Below are 19,939 nucleotides of genomic sequence, written 5' to 3'. Positions count from 1 at the left end.
GCATATTCTAGGTTTTAAAAGGCTTCTAAAGTTTGTCATTTCCACTTTAAAATGTCAGACTTGATATGCCCTAATGAAAAATGTATCAATCCCTACAAACAAGGTCCATGAATTATAATTCACATAATAATTCACATTTCCTGTTGCTGCCGGAATATTTTCCTGCTGTATTAAACTGGCTCAAATGAAGATCCTACATCTATAAACAAATACTTTTATCCCCCATTACCCCTTTGAGAGTAACTGGGGGAAAAACCACCTACCAGGTCTCACAGTCTCACGTCAGAATTAGACGTTCATCCATGTTTCTCAAACGTCAAACGTAGTTTCAAATGTCAAAGTTTTTACAGGTTAAGTTCAGGAATTACTTCCAAAGTTTAAAGGTTAGGGTTAAGTTCAGGCATTAACTACAAATTATTAAGCTTATGCATTAACTCTGAATGGTTATGGTAAGGGTTAAATTTTGGTATAGGCTTAAAATATATATATGAAAAAAAAAGCTATATTACTGGATTTGAAATCGCAACCTTTGAAATCAGAAGCACATGCTTACATACTTACAGCCATCCACCATCCTTGTCCACAGTGTTCTAGCTAAAGTGAAACTTACTTAAAAAGGTAACTGCGCTCACTGTTGCCCCTAGTGGCCGGTTTCGACGTCATTCCCGACTTGTTTCGCCGATTCCTGTATTGAAGACTTTTCCTTCGTTTCGGGTTTAAAAATGAATATCAATAAGTCAGTCTTATATCCACTCAAGGATTGTTACTTAAGGTTACTTATCTTGGGATTGTTATATGCATGGATGAAAAACAAAGGAGTGAATTAAACTTTAACCCCATTATTGAGAAAACAAAGAAGAAACTGAACCTCTGGTTGCTGAGAGATAAGCCTCACAATCTACGGAAAGATATTCGCACTAATACCCAAGAACAAGCAGGTTTTAGATTTCAATACTCTAAATAATACTTTTTAAATAAATTGGATTCTGAAGTATATTAAGAACCAGAACAGTATTTGGAATGTCTTCCCTAAGTATATATTTGACTCTGTTGGTGGTTTAGAATTTTTGCTTCGATATAATTTTGATGTTGATAAAATCCAAGTAAAATTGGCCAAATTCCATAAGCAGGCAATATTAGCTTGGATGTTAGCGTATTAACACAATTTTTCTCCTCACAGATACTTTCCATGGAACAACAAAATAGACAATTCTATTTTTTAGTAATTGGTTTGAGAATAAAATTATTTTGGTTGGTTAGTTACTGAATGAGGATGGATATCTACTCTCATATGGGGAATATCTTGATAAATTGAAAATTCCCATAACCCCCCAAAAATATGCAATTGTTTTTGATGCGATTCCAAGGGGTGTTGTATCTCTTTTAAAATCCTCTGTGCTTGATGTAAGTAACATAGATTTACATGAAAATATATTCATTGGCAATATTAACGTCAAAGATAAATGTAGTAATAAACAGATTAGGAATATTGTTTGTGATACGACAATTCCCTCAGCAAGATTATTTTGGCCAAATATCTATGGTGATATACAATGGGGGAAAGCATGGAAAATTGCTAACAAATATTATATCAGTAACAAGGTAAAGGAAGTTTCATTTAAAATGTTACATAGAATTTATCCTGTGAAACATGTTTTGGAAAGATTCAAGCTGAATATTGACTATAAATGTAATTTCTGTGGAATGGAGAAGGAGACCATTTTGCATTTGTTTTTTGCCTGTATTTACAGTAGAATTTTTTGGGATTGACATACAGAATTTTGTTACAAAAAAAATATGACCGGATCTACTATTAAATGGTTTTCATATAATGATTTATTTCAGAAATTCTGACATAGATGAAGATGTAGTATATTTAATTCAACTGCTAATAATACTGGGCAAATTTAATATTCACAAATGCAAATGATCTAATTCAAAACCTGACTTTTTTTCACTTTATAAATGAATTTAAACAATATGGTACTACTTTAACTAAATGAAAAACAAAAAGGCCATTAAAACTTGTTGTATTATTAATGAATATGATTTGTTTGTTTAAGATTCCTGGCAATGTACATAGTTTGTATGTATGCTTGTTTGCATGTGACTATTCCTCTTTTGTGTCACGTTCTGACCTTTATTTCCTTTGTTGTGTATTTATTTAGTATGGTCAGGGCGTGAGTTGGGGTGGGCAGTCTATGTTTCTTTTTCTATGATTTGGGTATTTCTATGTTTCGGGCCCAGTATGGTTCTCAATCAGAGGCAGGTGTCATTAGTTGTCTCTGATTGAGAATCATACTTAGGTAGCCTGGGTTGCACTGTTTGTTTGTGGGTGATTGTCTATGTTGATGGCTTGTTTCAGCACAGGTCTCATTTTGTAGCTTCACGGTCGAATTTGGTTTATTGTTTTTGTTACTCGTTTGTATAGTGTTCAGTCTTTCTTGATTAAAGATTTACCATGGACACTTACCACGCAGCATTTTGGTCTTCCGATCCATCTCGCCTCTCCTCTTCAGATGAAGAGGAGGACCGTGACATTTTGTTTGTTGATATTTGTTAATAAAAAAAATTAAAATGTAAAAAAATACTGACTGGTATCACAGGTGACCTGGCTGAAAAACACAGTTCAGGGGCAGAAAAATAACAAATAACAAATAAGCACGTTGCACAGAAGCACAAACGGAATAAAGCAAGCCTAACATTGTTTGTTATTGAGAGAGCTATGGTCTAATAAGCTGAGAGATTTCAAGTGGGTCTCTTTGATCCCTCTGTGTCACTTTCAGGAGAATTTTCAATCCCAATGATAATAACTATCAATCAATAGCTCTGACCAGTCCCCGAGATCTGTAAGACCATGGGTTTAATAATAATTAGTCAAAGACTCAGCTTATGCAAAAGGTTAGTACAGTTTATTCAGAGAACGTTCTGAAGTCCACAATACAAAGACATCCATTTTATAGCGGCACACATACATCCACACACACAGTAGATATCATACGCACATACTTCCACACAAACAGTAGATATCATACGCACATACTTCCACACAAACAGTAGATATCATACGCACATACTTCCACACAAACAGTAGATATCATACGCACATACTTCCACACAAACAGTAGATATCATACGCACATACTTCCACACACACAGTAGATATCATACGCACATACTTCCACACAAACAGTAGATATCATACGCACATACTTCCACACAAACAGTAGATATCATACGCACATACTTCCACACAAACAGTAGATATCATACGCACATACTTCCACACACACAGTAGATATCATACGCACATACTTCCACACAAACAGTAGATATCATACGCACATACATACACAAACAGTAGGTATCATACGCACATACTTCCACACAAACAGTAGATATCCTACGCACATACATACACACACACAGTAGATATCATACGCACATACTTCCACAAACAGTAGGTATCATACGCACATACTTCCACACAAACAGTAGATATCATACGCACATACTTCCACACAAACAGTAGATATCATACGCACATACATCCACACAAACAGTAGGTATCCTACGCACATACATCCACACACACAGTAGATATCATACGCACATACTTCCACACAAACAGTAGATATCATACGCACATACTTCCACACACACAGTAGATATCATACGCACATACATCCACACACACAGTAGATATCATACGCACATACATCCACACAAACAGTAGATATCATACGCACATACATCCACACACACAGTAGATATCATACGCACATACATACACACACACAGTAGATATCATACGCACATACATCCACACAAACAGTAGATATCATACGCACATACTTCCACACAAACAGTAGATATCATACGCACATACATACACACGAACAGTAGATATCATACGCACATACATCCACACACACAGTAGATATCATACGCACATACTTCCACACAAACAGTAGATATCATACGCACATACATACACACGAACAGTAGATATCATACGCACATACATACACACGAACAGTAGGTATCCTAAACACATACTGTATCATTACCCAGCCGACAAAGATTATGGAGACCGTGAGAAGCACTCCCTGTCCTCCCCCAAGATTAGGGAGGCCGTGAGAAGTACTCCCTGCCCTCTCCCATATCTCTCAGTGGCCCCTAGCCAAGGTCAACAGCGAATTTTGCTCATATAATCTGTGTTTAAGATACTATAAATATATATTGTACAGATATATTGTTTTACCCTAATTCTGACAAAACTACACACATCATTAATGATACTTTTACTGACTAAAACTTCACACATCATTAATAACAATTGTATTATTCGAATCAATTTCATACAATTATATGGTTTCTGGGTGGAATATTCTAATCATTAATTTAAACATATAAATTCCATTAACAGTCACTCTCCAGAGAGATGGAGATAACAGCACATCATACTGTTACTTTTTACATCATTAGTGCTAAGTGACTAGTGCTTTTTGATGTCGGTTCGGTTTTGGTTCCATTATTAAAAAATAATCACGGATTACGATTTTGGTTTTGATTATTTGGGTTGAATGCTGTATTATTTGATTACTTTATTATTTCATTCCGAGTCATCATCTCATCTTTATTGCACTACTGCCTATACTGTCTGACAAAATCACTATTTGTTAGTTCTTCAAAATAAATAAGGCAAACTTGTAATTACATTTTAAGTCATTTAGCAGACACACTTATCCAGAGTGACTAGGGTTAAGTGTCTTGCTCAAGGGCACATAAACTGATTTTTCACCTAGTCATCTCTGGAACAAACAACTTTTTGGTTACTGGTCCAACGCTCTTAACCGCTAGGCTACCTGCCACTGAAAGCCGACTATCAATCACTAAGATCATGCATTTTCAGGTAGAGATACCTTGCGAAGCAACAGCTGCTCTCTATATCCCCTTACGATCACGCATTCTGCTCAACACATATCACTTTAAACACACCAACAGCTGTTTACATTTTGGTACACAATAATTACATTAATTTCCAATGAAATGCTGCGTTTGCCTTGCAGCATTGCGTTGCAGAGGCAGTTGCTGTACGTTCGGTGTGGTACATATGTTGGATTTATCGAACGTATGCGTCAAACGTAGACGGCTTGACAGAAATGGTAGCAGAAGGTAGCAGAAGGATGAGGAACTTTGTGCATACATATCCAGATGATATTGCATACTATTTTTTGCGCAATGACGCTGTCGGTGTGGCAGACGAAAAATAAATACAGACCGGACAAGTAGATGCACAATGGGTTATCGTCATTGTAGTTAATTACAACATTTTATGCGCCAAACAATGCAGAATATTGGCCTGTTGGAAACTACAACTCCCTACTACATAGCAAAGTTATGGCTGGATCTGATCTATCTCCAGAGAAGCTGTGAAATGAGCGCATTGAGCTCACAGATATAAACTAATGAAATGGAATTCAAATAATTGAACCGATGTTGGTCAATTAGTTGTTTAAAAACCAAACAATAACTGAGATTTCGGTTAATTGCCAGCACTATACATCATACTGTTACTTTATTACATCATACTGTTACTTTATTACATCATACTGTTACTTTGTTACTTTATTACATCATACTGTTACTTTATTACATCATACTGTTACTTTATTACATCATACTGTTACTTTATTACATCATACTGTTACTTCATTATATCATACTATTACTTTATTACACACAGACGGAGCGCATTGGCGATCTCAGGCAACAGATTACATTTATGTTGGTCTTTAAAGCACTTCCCATCATGTAAGCCGACGGAGACTGATAGTTTGTACAGAGCTTGTATTTGTGTATGCACCATACATTAGATAGTCTGCTGTGTGTCTCCCCTGCATGTTTAGTGTGTGTGTGTGTGTAGTTATTTGGGAACTATCAGTGTCTCAGCTGTTCAACACAGTGTACACAGCAGCAACCTGATATCCACACTCCACACCCCTTCAGTCCCGCTACACACCATGGGTAAACAAAATTCCACTAGACATACTGTCTATAAACAGAGGCTGACTTAGCTTTCCCACTGTGTGTGTGTGTGTGTGTGTGTGTGTGTGTGTGTGTGTGATCAGATCAGCTAACCTGATACCTTGGGAAAATCTCCATTGCATTTCCTTGATTTGTGCGTAATCTCATCTCCTTTTCAAAATCCATTGGACGAGAAGGTCCCACTGACCTTTTCATCCAATGGGTATTGAGGAGGCGAGGAAAGAGGAGTCAGAGGATGCAGGGAATCAAGAAAATGCAACTAAGATTCTCCCCTGGAGAACTCAACCTCTGGGTCCCTGGGGCTGAAGAAGAGGAAGGGAATGCCTTCATCTACCTGCTATGACAGTGTGAAATATGCCAGTGATAAGTCTGTAAGTCCAAATCTTTGATGAAACAGATGATAGAAAAGTGGAATGCATAGTGAGAAGGGGCAGCATTTAATGTTCCAGCCGAGTCCAGTAGGTGGAGTAATAGCAACCGTAAACTGTTCCTACTTTTACCACTTACCCAATCACAGACATGCCTTTATTGTATGCTACAGTGTTATTGCATTTTATGAACAATCTTTCTACCTGTGACAATGTGGCTTTGTGCCAACATTGCACAGTCAGAACATGTAATTCTCAGCAAGTGCAACTCAATGGTAAATACCTGTAGTACACTGAAAATAATATTTGATGCTGGATCTATTTGTATATATTCAAGTTGACTGCCAGACAGTGACCACCATGCTGTAAGTAAAACACCTGGCTTTACCTGGAAGATTGCTGTCCAGTGCATGCCATATGTCCCTTGGCTGTCAGACACATAACTTTATTTATCACACTACCTATTTAAGTAATGACTTAATAATTGCAAGCAGGTTTGTGCAGTGATACCAAGTGAGACTGAATGTATGCAGAATAACAAAGAGTCCCGAATATAACAATAGATACTTTCTATTCTATTGTATATATGATTTTATATTATATTCTAGGCTGAGTGTCTTGTTCCCATCAGAGCTGTATGGTGCCCTTGTGACTGACAACAATATTAAAATACAGCGCTTGGCCTTGTCTGACGTCAGGTCGATACCATCTGGTAGAGCTCTCGTTGCGCCAAATGGGAAGAGATGAGACCTCAGCAGCTCAAACATTTTTTTAATCCACATTGATTAAATGTAGGCTATTTTCTGTCGAATATGAAAATATTGGCAATTCATCAACAGAATGACTTGAGGTTCTCGGGAAGTTGAATCGAACAAGAACATCCCTGAAGAGAGCGATTATCGCACGGACCGGGGGGTGTTCTTTGTTATGGCCACAGAGTTTCTACACCCATAGGCGCAACATCGCGAGACTTCCAGGAACTCTTGCGGAACAGACCAAACAGACTACGCCGATGTTTGGGGTTGAGAAGTCAATGAAAGAAGTGAAAACATATTCCTTAGTTGTTAATCTTCTCGAAATCTAATTGCACAACCTAGATTCAAGGCAATATATTAAGTAGTTTAATATGTTGTGACTTCAATCTCGTGAAAGTGACAAACTTATAGCTTTTAAATGTCTTCAAAAAGTACTTTATATCGAAGAGGTGCCGTTTTTTTGATGGCGTGCACATGCGCAGTTCTGCAGGAGACGAACGTTAGACCCGATGACGTGTTTCTACGCATGAGTTTAGCTAGCCAACGTCGCCATGACATCGCCTACAATTGTGATCATGGATTTCTATTGGAGAAGCAGTTGTAGCCTATCTTCATACTGTACTGTCTTCGTTATGGTTGATCGGCATTGTAACAGCCAGTGAGCGCTTCCGCATTGACAATCGGTGAGCTGTCATTGCGGGAGAATGAATAACGCGAAATGTAGCATATTAAATCAGATACCAAGGAGACGAAAGCGGATTATACAATGTGTCTATGTGGTGGGGTTCATGGTAAGTGCAACATAACCTTTGTTGAACATGTGGCTACATTTGAGAACGTTTGGTATTGCTGTCATTCTTTCATTTCTTTCCTAAAAGGTTATAGAACAGCAGTCACTTTGGACACAACCTTACGGTTGAGGCAAATGAGTGGCGATGACATCAGTTTATTGATCTGTTGGCTGTAGTCAATTGTACAGAGGCTACATCATGACATTAGGGGCTTTAAACTATGTAAAATATTATTCTGGTTTAGGCGGCTCCTTGCTCCATCATGACATTTGAGAACCTGACCTGCAGCTGTATTAAACAGCCTACTCGATTGTTCTCCAGTCACTCAAATGCTGATCCAGCTATTTTAGAAGAGGCGGGTTGAGCCCTATCATAGCACTGTCAAAACAACCTGTCCAGCAGAATCCAGTCCTTGGAAATCTGAGTACGCCTCAGAAGGATTTGTTATTCTGAGATGCTCAGGGTGTTCACAAGAACATCACACTGACTCTGTAAAACTCAGTAGGATAAACATAAATATCCTGTTGTACAGGATTAGATTGATGTAATGTTTATTTAATCTGATGTGGATTTTGGACTGGACACACACTTAGCATAATGTAAACTCACAGAACTGGAGTGACACAGATCATTTTGAAGACATTATATTGGGGAATGCTAAACGTTTTCTGTGTGTAATGCTATCCAGATTAAAGGAATGGAAGTGAATGCTGCAGAACATCTCATGTGAACACCCTGTGAACGCTCTCTCTCTCTCTCTCTCTCTCTCTCTCTCTCTCTCTCTCTCTCTCTCTCTCTCTCTCTCTCTCTCTCTCTCTCTCTCTCTCTCTCTCTCTCTCTCTCTCTCTCTCTCTCTCTCTCTCTCTCTCTCTCTAACACTATTTATTTATTTGACATTTTAGTCATCTAGCAGATGCTCTTATCCAGAGCAATTAGGGTTAAGTGCCTTGCTCAAGGGCACACACACCGTATGTTTGTGCCCAGTTTGAATACAGAAGTAGAGTTTGAACTGAGGAGAATCAAACAGTTAGTTTAATGGGTGGGGCTGTGAGACAGCAGGAGCTACAGTGTGACTTCAATCAAGTCTCTGGCAAGAGCCTCTCTGGAGATGGCCTCATAAATGCAGATTAACAGGTTCGGAGAGTGTCTATTTCTCTCCTCAGGCCCTGAACTCTCTCTGTTGCACACTCACTAAACATCAGGCTAGAAAAAACTGGTATACCCTAGGTCTCTAGCTGATCTCTCTAACTCCAGCCACAGAGCAGCCATGAAGATACCAGCCCATCCACAGAGAAGAAACTATCTCCAACAACACTGGTGGTTTGTCATGCAGTTGCTTCACTATGTTTGATTCAGTCATTGTCCTTTTGAATAAATCAGTTCCACAGACAAAACAACTGAATCTCTAATGCCTCATTACCCTGCTGAATATAAGTTGCAGCGTTTGTGAACCCCACCCTTTATAAACAGTTAGAACATTTTAAAGCAAGGGCACACACACATGCACTAACGTTGATGCATGCTGAATATTAGAAAGGGTAATTTGTCAGGCCGGTCACATTAACCCTTAATGTGACTGTGTTTTCATTGGCTATTGATAGGTCAACCTCTGATCATGATACACATCATTCAACTGCTTCCTGGATTTTTGTTTTTGGTCATTGTTTGTTTACGTGTCTATTTATTGTCTATGACAATGCGGTTACTGTAGCTCAACAGGGTTTAAACTGAATGTACACCTACTGCGGTCACTCAAGTCTTTGGTGTCATTCATCATTTTTTTTTCTTTTTCTCTCTCTCCTCACCAGGACCTGTTTGGGGTGAGCATGATCATTCCCCTGCTGAGTCACCATGTCAAGGCGCTGGGGGCCAGCCCCACCGTGGCAGGCTTAGTAGGTAGGTGGGATGATGATGATGATGATGTAATACATTAAATATGGAAGAGTTCACATCACATCAGACGGGGTGGTATAATTTAGCAGGAGCAGGCAAACCAATACATTGTAAAATTCATTTTAATGCATTAAATATTGCCAAATATTGTATGGAACAAAATGAAGAAGAGCTCTGAGGACATCAGGCATCGAAGGACGACAGATTAAGGAATGGCGTGTAGCGTAACTGTTTGAAATCACCAGCTGATATGCTCAATCATATGTCTAATTTCATAACTTCATATCGCTGTGGGCGCTGATTGAGGTCACAGGGTCTGATAGTTTCTGCAACGCGGCATGCATTGTAGACTAGCTGTAATCATAAATGTCCTTCATGTGCCATAATCTGTACCTAATGCAATGATTAATGTTTCAGGCTCAACATATGGGATCTTACAACTCTTCTCTAGCACTATAGTAGTAAGTATTCTCTTGGTGTTCTGAAGACAAGTATTTGTGTTGTAGTACTGCATGCCTTGTGCTATACCAGTGTAATGCTTGCACACACACACACACAGACACACACATACACACACAACCCTAACATAAGACCTCTCCCGACATGGTGTTTGTGTCATTTGTCAACATCTGAGGTTCTGATGGTACACCAGCAGTGGACTGGAGCTGGATGCTCCACCATGCCCTAACCATTAACACTCAATTAACATCCACACATTCCTCTGAATCCATGTCTCTTAACAAGGTTGACTTGTTACTGTACACTGAGTGAGGCCTTCTCTGAAGAGAGATCGAGATTCTCATAGTTGAGTTGTGTATAATGCACTCCTCCTCCCCCATGGTCTCCTGAAATTGGTTTAAATCTCAGGGGTCATGAGACAAATTAAAGGAGGAGAAGGAGTCATTTGTGGTCCCAGTGAACAGACAGGCAGGGAGGGGTAGTGTGATGGGGGAAGAGGGAACAGCAAGGCCTCTATGGTAATCCTCACAGGCCACATCCAGAGCACAGCAAATTCAATTTACCCTGATTTCATTATATTGTCATTGTGTGCGTGTGTCCATTTCTACATGCACACTATCTAGTCAAGTTTTGTGTTATGTGTTTGCATGTGTAGGCCCACCTACGTGTGTGTGTATTTCTAGCTGTGCATAGAAGTGTGTGTGTGTGTCATTCATATATCAGTGTAGTGAGAGACTGAGTGGAGGCGCCTGGGTTGCTTGGCCAAGAGGACCAGGCTGTGGAATTCCTCTGTTTGGGGTCACCTGACCACTCACACTCATGTCCTCGTGTTACGACCTCAGAGAGAGGGGCGGGCTCTCATTATCTCATACATATGTTGTTTGTTGGGCAGCCAGGCTGCATCTCAATAGTTTTGAGTGGATTCCTTTCCTCGTCTACCTGGGGCTTTGAAGGAAAGAAAGCCAGTGCTAACCATTGAGATGAACACTGTATCCAGCAACATTGTGGAGATGTTTAATGCCTTGTGTTATTATGTGAGAAAATACTACTCTTTCCTATATGCCACTTCCCGTGATGTGATGATGGTGGTTGTGATCGGCAGGGCAGCTGGAGTGACGTGGTGGGGAGGCGGTACTCTATGCTGACGTGTCTGCTGCTGAGTGCTCTGGGCTACGGCCTGCTGGGGATGTCCACCAGCATCGCCCTGTTTGTCCTGGCTAGGATCCCTGTGGGTGAGTCTGTCTGGGGGGGGGGGGGGGGGGGGGACGTCCTGCTTCACAGGCTTGGGCCTTGAAAGAGCTCTACCGTTTATGTGAATCTTAATCACATGTAATGTTAAAACAAGAAAATACATTGATGTTCCACAAAGGGTCAATTTGATTGCACCGTGATGTCCACTACGTACATAAATACATACAATAAAGACCTAATTCATCAGTAACATTCTGTTACACACAAATATAACAAAAACATAAACGCAACATGCAACAATTTCAAAGATTTTACTGAGTTAAAGTTCATATGAGGAAATCAGGCAATTGAAATAAATACATTTGGCCATAATCTATTGATTTTACATGACTGGGAATACAGATATGCATCTGTTGTTCACAGATACCTTTAAAAAAAGGTGGTGCATGTATCAGAAAACCAGTCAGTATCTGGTGTGACCACCATTTGCCACATGCAGCGCGACACATCTCATTCGCATAGAGTTGATCAGGCTGTTGATTGTGTCCTGTGGAATGTTGTCCCACTCCTCTTCAATGGCTGTGCGAAGTTACTGGATATTGGCGGAAACACGCTGTTGTACACGTAGGTCCAGAGCATCCCAAACATCCTCAATGGTTGACGTGTCTGGTGAGAATGCAGGACATGGAAGAACTGGGGCAGTTTCAGATTCCAGGAATTGTGTCCAGATCCTTATGACATGGGGCCGTGCATCATCATGCTGAAACACAAGGGGATGGGGGCAGATGAAAAGGCACAACAATGGGCCTCAGGATCTCGTCACCGTATCTCTGTGCATTCAAATTGCCATCGATAAAATGCAATTGTGTTCATTGTCTGTAGCTAATACCTACGCATATCAAAACCCCACTGCCACCATTGGGCACTCTGTTCACAACGTTGACATCCGCAAACAACTTGCCCACACAACACCATACTACTCACTGTCTACCATTTGCTCGGTACAGTTGAATGCCGGATTCATCCGTGAAGAGCACACTTCTCCAGTGTGCCAATGGCCATCGAAGATGAGCATTTGCCCACTGAAGTCGGTTACGACGCCAAACTGCAGTCTGGTCAAGACCCTGGTGAGGACGACAAGAAAGCAGATGAGCTCCCCTGAGACGGTTTCTGACAGTTTGTGCAATACATTATTTGGTTGTGCAAACCTACAGTTTCATCAGCTGTCCAGGTGGCTGGTCTTAGACGATCCCGCTGTTAAAGAAGCTGAATGTGGAATTCCTGGGCTGGCGTGTTAACATGTGGTCTGCAGTTGTGAGGCCGGTTGGACGTACTGCCAAATTCTCTTAAAACAATGTTGGAGGCGGCTTATGGTAGAGAAATTAACATAAAATTATCTGGCAACAGCTCTGGTGGACATTCCTGTAGTCAGCATGCCAATTGCACACTCCCTCAACTTGGAGACACCTGTGGCATTGTGTTGTGGGACAAAACGGCACATTTTAGAGTGGCCATTTATTGTCCCCAGCACAAGGATCATCTGTGTAATGATCGTGCTGTTTAATCAGCTTCCTGATGCCACACCTGTCAGGTGGATGAATTATATTGGCAAACAAGAAATGCTCACTAACAGGGAAGTAAATAAATATGTACACACAATTTGAGAGAAATAAGCATTTCGTGTATATGGGACATTTCTGGGATCTCTTATTTCAACTCATGAAGTATGGGACCAACACTTTACATGTTGCGTTTATATTTTTGTTCAGTATTTTTTTAAAATCTGTGTTGTGTCCTTTCCCTCTCTCTCTGTCCTCCAGGGCTGTTCAAGCACTCCCTGTCTATCTGCCGGGCCCTGCTGTCTGACCTTGTGTCTGAGGAAGAGCGCCCCCTGGTGATGGGACACTTCAATGCTGCCTCCAGCGTGGGCTTCATCTTGGGACCCGTGGTGGGGGGATACCTTACAGAGCACGAGGGGGGCTTCTACACCTCCTCCTTCACCTGTGCCGCAATCTTCCTCCTCAACACAGGTGGATGGGGAGAGGGGAGATGAAGGGAGGGAGGGGCAAGGAGAGAGGGGAGGAGCAGGAGAGCAGGCAAAGGGGGTGTAAGGCAATTATGTTGGTTTTCACAAATTCCCACCAATTCTACATCACACCTTAATTTTACGCACTTTGTGAATGTGAAAGAATGGGACAGGTGCAGGCAATATAGTGAAAATAAAATCAAAGTTTATTGGTCACGTGCACAGTTTAGCAGATGTTATAGTGAGTGCAGCTGAATGCTTGTGTTACTATCTCCTAACAATGCAGTAAAATGTCAAACAAGTACACAAGTTAAAAAAAATTAAAACAAGAAATATCGTAATTGAATCCAAATAACAACCAAAATAGCACTGTATCGGTAATCCAAATGCAATCTATACGTATATACATCGGATTAATTTACACAAGATATACTAAGAATGATATGTACTGCAGTAGATATATTAGAATGAGCCATGTCAAGAATCCAGTATATAAATAAATAAATATGGTGTGTACAAACAGTGTAACTAAAATGCAATGTACAGTAGTAGATGTTTAAAAAATATATATATATATATATTTCACAAGGTAGGCCAGTTGAGAACAAGTTCTCATTTACAACTGCGACCTGGCCAAGATAAAGCAAAGCAGTGCGACAAAAACAACAGAGTTACACATGGGATAAACAAACGTACAGTCAATAACACAATAGAAAAAAATCTATGTACAGTGTGTGCAAATGTAGAGAGTTGGGAGGTAAAGGCAATAAATAGGCCATAGAGGCGAAATGATTACAATTTAGCATTAACACTGGAGTGGTAAATATGCAGATGATATAGAGATACTGGGGTAGAGATACTGGGGTGAAAAAGAGCACGAGGATAAATAGCAATGTGGGAATGAGGTAGTTGGGTGGGCTATTTACAGATTGGCTGTGTACAGGTAAGCTGCTCTGACCGCTGATGCTTAAAGTTAGAGAGGGAGATATAAGTCTCCAGCTTCAGTGATTTTTGCATTAGAATGAGCTTGTGTGAAAAACTGTATAAAAGAAACGGGAAGTGTCCAGTGTTTAATGTCTCTATAACATGGGACAGCAGTGTTGGCTGTGGGACAGCAGTGTTGGCTGTGGGACAGCAGTGTGGGACAGCAGTGTTGGCTGTGGGACAGCAGTGTTGGCTGTGGGACAGCAGTGTTGGCTGTGGGACAGCAGTGTGGGACAGCAGTGTTGGCTGTGGGACAGCAGTGTGGGACAGCAGTGTTGGCTGTGGGACAGCAGTGTTGGCTGTGGGACAGCAGTGTGGGACAGCAGTGTTGGCTGTGGGACAGCAGTGTTGGCTGTGGGACAGCAGTGTGGGACAGCAGTGTTGGCTGTGGGACAGCAGTGTTGGCTGTGGGACAGCAGTGTTGGCTGTGGGACAGCAGTGTGGGACAGCAGTGTTGGCTGTGGGACAGCAGTGTTGGCTGTGGGACAGCAGTGTGGGACAGCAGTGTTGGCTGTGGGACAGCAGTGTTGGCTGTGGGACAGCAGTGTTGGCTGTGGGACAGCAGTGTGGGACAGCAGTGTTGGCTGTGGGACAGCAGTGTTGGCTGTGGGACAGCAGTGTGGGACAGCAGTGTTGGCTGTGGGACAGCAGTGTGGGACAGCAGTGTTGGCTGTGTGTGATTGTGAGTAAGTGCGTGTGTTGTTAGTATGGGAGTGTGTGTGTTAGTGAGTGTATATGTGAGTGCAGGAGAACTCATGTGCATGAGGTGTGTGATAGCTTGTGTGTGTGTTTTGTGTGAGTGAGTGTGTGTGCGCACCAACTGGCTGTTCAACAGTCTGATGGCCTGGAGATAGAAGCTGTTTTTCAGTCTCTCAGTCCCGGCTTTGATGCACCTGTAGTGTCTCTGCCCCCTGCCCCCCCCCCCCCCCCACAGATATTATCATACAGCAAATGCCTTGCCAGTCTATGTGCTTTCTAACCTTGTGTTTGTCGTGTTCCATCCAGGTCTGGTTTGGCTGCTTCCCTGGAGCGATGCGCTGACCCCACGGGCCAATGCTAACTACAACAGCAGCGCTAGTAAAGCCAGCAGCCACGTCAACGACAACCACGTCACCTCGACACAGCAAAACTCATCCCATGGCCACAGCAACAACCACACTACAGCGTCGGGGCCAGCAGTCACAGGATCGGGGTCTCCAGAAACAAACCAGAGGGTCTGGGACCTAGACTGGGGGGAGGTGTCACTGCTCCAACCTGCCTGGCGTCAGCTCTCCTCAGTGGGCTCCAAGATCCGCACGGTGGCCTCCTCAGACATGTGGGACCTGTTCCTGGTGCGTCTGCTCATGGCCATCGCCATTATGCTTTACTACAGCAACTTTTCTCTGGCCATGGAGGAGCGCTTCATGCTGAAGCCCAAAGCCACAGGTTATCTAATTAGCTACAGCTCTACCCTGGGGGCCTTGGCCGGCTGCTTGGTGGGGCCCGTCACCAAACTGTACGGTAACGACATGCCGGCACTGTTGCTACACTCTACAGTCCTCACGTGTTGCCTGATCCTGCTCTATGCCATGGCGCCGAGTGTCTGGCACGTGTTGTTAAGTTCCACTTTCTTCGCCATCTCCACGACCATCGGACGCACCTGCATCACAGACCTTGAGTTGCAGAAAGGGGGAGCTCACGCCAGTGGCACACTAATCGGGGCAGGGCAGTCGGTGACGGCGGTGGGTCGGGTGCTCGCCCCCCTGCTTTCGGGGCTGGCCCAGGAGTTTAGTCCCTGCGGGCCACCGAGTCTGGGGGTGGGGCTGGCGTTAGCGGCCGTCGCCCTGCTGCTGGTAAGAGTTCCCAAATGGGACGGGAGATGCAAGAGGAAAGAGGCCAAACTTGATAAAACACACAGAGAGTGAGAGTGAATGAATGAGAGAGAGAGAGAGAGCACCGATGCGAAACTACCATCCTCAGGAGATGTCTGGTCTAAAGACAGCACTGGAGAGAGAACTGATACAGAACTGTTGGGGTTTGTTGTTGACATGTCAGCGGGGTGTTTCGTTGTTTGTTTTGTAGCTGTTGACAACGGAGCCACATCTCCGCTCTGCCGTTCTGTTGGTTTGGTCTCAAAGTGATGACATCACAGCACCCTGAAAGGAACCGGGTCATCATCAGCATTGCTGTTCCCGTCCTTCAGTACACCAAACAGGTTTAACCGTGAACAAACACCTAGGACAGCAGCCCTCTGTAAAAGGAGTGAGGGGGTCAATGCTCAAATAGACTAGCATAGGTCATCATGTCAATGGCACATACAGCCGTGTTAATAAAGCCTAGGAATAGTCACATTTTTATATATGTCTCTTGTGAGAGACAATAATAACATGAAAAAATACAAAATATAAATATAATGTACTCCTGCTCTTCCTTTATAACCACTACAAATAGTCTAGGCATGCCTTGAGGTTTCTTTGTCCTAAAAATGCACTTCATTTCCCAAAATGCTCTGTTTCTGACCTACCCTATGAGTGTGGGCAGCAGGTGAAGAACCTACTGTTACCTCTCTGGAGCCGAATTCCATTTTCTTTCCCTTCTCACTGCAGTATGTACTCATTCACCCTCCCTTGAGGGTTGAAAATAATTAGATTGGTGTGAAAATGTCCACACCAATCCAATACCTTTAAATCCATTGTGGGGGAGTGAATGAGTACACACTTTGGAGAAAAGGGTCAAGCACTGAATTGAGCACTGAATTGAGCTTGAGTAAGGGTAGTCCACAGCCACAAATCTAGGATAAGCTTACATTCCCTAAATTCTAACCCATGTGGGGGGAATACAATTATTTTTCAAAAAGTGTCTTAGATCAGTGTCTGTTGGTAACTTCATCCTACTTCTTTTTTAACCACTGTTTACCCTCATCGCACTGCTTTTTAACAGGATCCTGTCGAACTAAGGTATCAGGACATTTTCAATGGACATTTGTATATATTTTTTGCTTTTAATTTTAAACCCCATAGTCCATATTGATTTTATTCAAATGAATTGATTTATCAGAAAGTGGGCTTAATTATCAATCAAATAAAACATTTGAATTATTATTTTGATATGACGTTTTCCTCTTATTTTGAATGGGGTTGCCCTTACAATGACCCAAATGCTACTGAATGTTATGAAGACAACATTATTTTATTGAATGATAGATCAATCCAATTCTAGTATATCTAAACTTGTGAATGTGCTCGGTGAATGCCAACGGCAGTTCCATAACTTCAGTTTTATGACATTTTTTATTTGATGATGGATGACTGGATGTTCAAGTTTATGTGAGATTTCTTTCTCCTACAAGGTGGTTTTAGCTCTGTTACTATTGGCATCTCGATACGACTGAGGAAAATCAACACGAACGCCCCTCCAACTTGTAATTACTAGTGAGAAACTCGTCTATCATCCCTGTGCTCCAACATGTTGAACTCTGACATATCCTACTAAGGAAATTACCTTGATAACAGCATTTTCAGCAGTTAAATACAACAAGAACACATTATTTATTAGTTTTTTTTTAACACAAACTTGTTTACAAGTATAATAGCTGTACTTTTAGTTTGTAGTTGACACTGCTTGTTTGCCATTAGCCGATCTGCATTCTTAATGAGGTTAAAGCAACTGAATGCACTCAACTTGTTGCTCCCGGTTTATAATTAGTATTTTTCTAATTCCCACTCGTCATGAACGCAGCATAAGACTATGACCACTGTTCCATCTCTACCAAGACCACCATGATATATGGGCCTAAGGCCGAGACAATAAGACGACACACCTTGGTTTCATCACAAACCCGGAGAGAAACATCTGTCTGGTGAAGTCCACAAAGCACATTGCATGTAACAAATGACCTACAGCATGGTCAAGCAAGTTAATGTTTCTGACATTTTCAGACTAACAACCTTCAATTTAGAACCACGGAGAGTTACTGCAAGTCAAAAAGAAAACAGGAGCTGCCTCCAATATTCCAACAGCATTTAAACATGTTCAAATCACCTATGCTTAGTCTAAAACAGTGACAACTAAAATATACCCATAACTATTTAGTCCAATCAATGTAAGCTAAATATGATGTGGCTGTCCATGGTACTGATGTGTGTGGTTGTGTGTGTGTGTAAGTAGAAAAACATGTTGACTCACCCTACTAAAATGCTTGCTAGCTAAGATAACTTCCTGTCATGGGCAACGATGCACCAGGCCAGCTAGTTAACACGAGCCTATTACATCTAATTAGCTACACTGAGCTTCCATGCTCTCAGGCCAGGGGCACAATGTATACATTTATAGTTGGATCAGAATCACCGTTATAATCATTGACCAATATGAATAATTAAGTAAAACCACAAGTCCAAATCTCTATCTCCATTCATGGCTAGCTAGCAACCGGAGGACAACACAACGAGATGCAACAAGTCAAGTTTTTTTGCAAATTACATTTAGCTTTTGATGTGTGATTGGTGTGAAGCCAAATCCAAACTGGCTTCCCTTGACACTTCCTTTTGATGTGCCAGGACCATTCACAGTTGAGCTCACTCAGTTGAGCTCAACACGGATTGGCTATAAAAAAAAATATTAAGGGAGGCCAAATGCTCTCTGGCTTTCCTTACATTCAATGCTATGGGCGGCAACAATGTCATACTCTATTTGACCAAACAGCATCAGATAGATTCTCAGGTTAGATACATTCAGCCTCTTGCAAATTGAAGGAATTTATGAAACACAGAAATTAACGATACATTATTGGTAATTTTTGGGGGGTGTTAGTGTTCAAATACTGGAGAGTTGAGACCAAATCACGGACGCTGGACAGAGTGGATTTCAGTTGTAACAAAAGACAGTTTTAATGAGTCAGAGATATCTTGTCCCGCAGTTTTACGTGCACGGACCTAGTTCACATAACTCGGCAAGGAGCCAGGTGAAAAAGAGGCCTATACAATGGTTACATACATTTTTATACATAGAATAAAGTAGGTGGAGTCTTGTCGTTTCGGTCTTCTTGACTGGTCGGAGGGTTGGAGGCGGGCCTTGCTCTAGCCAGAGCGGGCCCCATTGGTGCACAGCAAAAGTTCTTTGCTCTTGGGACCGGCCAGTTAGAGGGAGATGAGATGTGTGTTTATATAAGGAAAAGGGGGTCAGTCTTATGGCTGGGTGTATGTGTTCTTACGACGGAATGTCTTTGTTTATATGAGCTATGTGTATGAATATTTATATAACAGGGGAAGCCTTGCTTCCCTTGGTAGCCATGTATACACAAAGTTAGGAGACACACTACATGACACACTGGCACGACTCTTGGTGGTAGTAATGCCTCGATCACACCTACATTGTTTTTGCGTTTTGGTTACACCAGAAGTACATGTATTTCCAATGGAACGCTGCGTTTGCCTTGCAGCATTG

General features: G+C 41.7%; 1 protein-coding gene across 1 annotated transcript; it reads left to right on the top strand.

Annotated features, from left to right (window-relative positions):
- Window positions 1–7,123: 7,123 nt before the first annotated feature.
- slc67a2 (solute carrier family 67 member 2) lies at window positions 7,124–17,598 on the top strand. The gene is made up of 6 exons (XM_036958616.2): window positions 7,124–7,965; window positions 9,774–9,861; window positions 10,276–10,319; window positions 11,420–11,549; window positions 13,329–13,538; window positions 15,524–17,598. Exons 1-6 carry the CDS (start codon window positions 7,879–7,881, stop codon window positions 16,420–16,422), a joined length of 1,458 nt encoding a protein of 485 aa, XP_036814511.2. The 5' UTR covers window positions 7,124–7,878; the 3' UTR covers window positions 16,423–17,598.
- Window positions 17,599–19,939: the final 2,341 nt, after the last annotated feature.

This window comes from Oncorhynchus mykiss, chromosome 22 (assembly GCF_057628025.1).
Source record: "Oncorhynchus mykiss isolate SJ-2025 chromosome 22, ASM5762802v1, whole genome shotgun sequence".
Lineage (NCBI taxonomy): Eukaryota > Metazoa > Chordata > Actinopteri > Salmoniformes > Salmonidae > Oncorhynchus > Oncorhynchus mykiss.
The sequence above is the reverse complement of the archived record's forward strand: the minus strand, read 5'-3'. Positions and strand labels throughout refer to the sequence as shown.

What these genes read in the sequence shown, in the direction of transcription:
- slc67a2 (XM_036958616.2), top strand. Translation starts at nt 7,879, where the DNA reads ATGAATAACGCGAAATGTAGCATATTAAATCAGATACCAAGGAGACGA. An exon ending in TCTTCTCTAGCACTATAGTA is followed by an intron (nt 10,320 to 11,419) that starts GTAAGTATTCTC and finishes TGTGATCGGCAG; the next exon opens with GGCAGCTGGAGTGACGTGGT. An exon ending in AATCTTCCTCCTCAACACAG is followed by an intron (nt 13,539 to 15,523) that starts GTGGATGGGGAG and finishes TGTTCCATCCAG; the next exon opens with GTCTGGTTTGGCTGCTTCCC.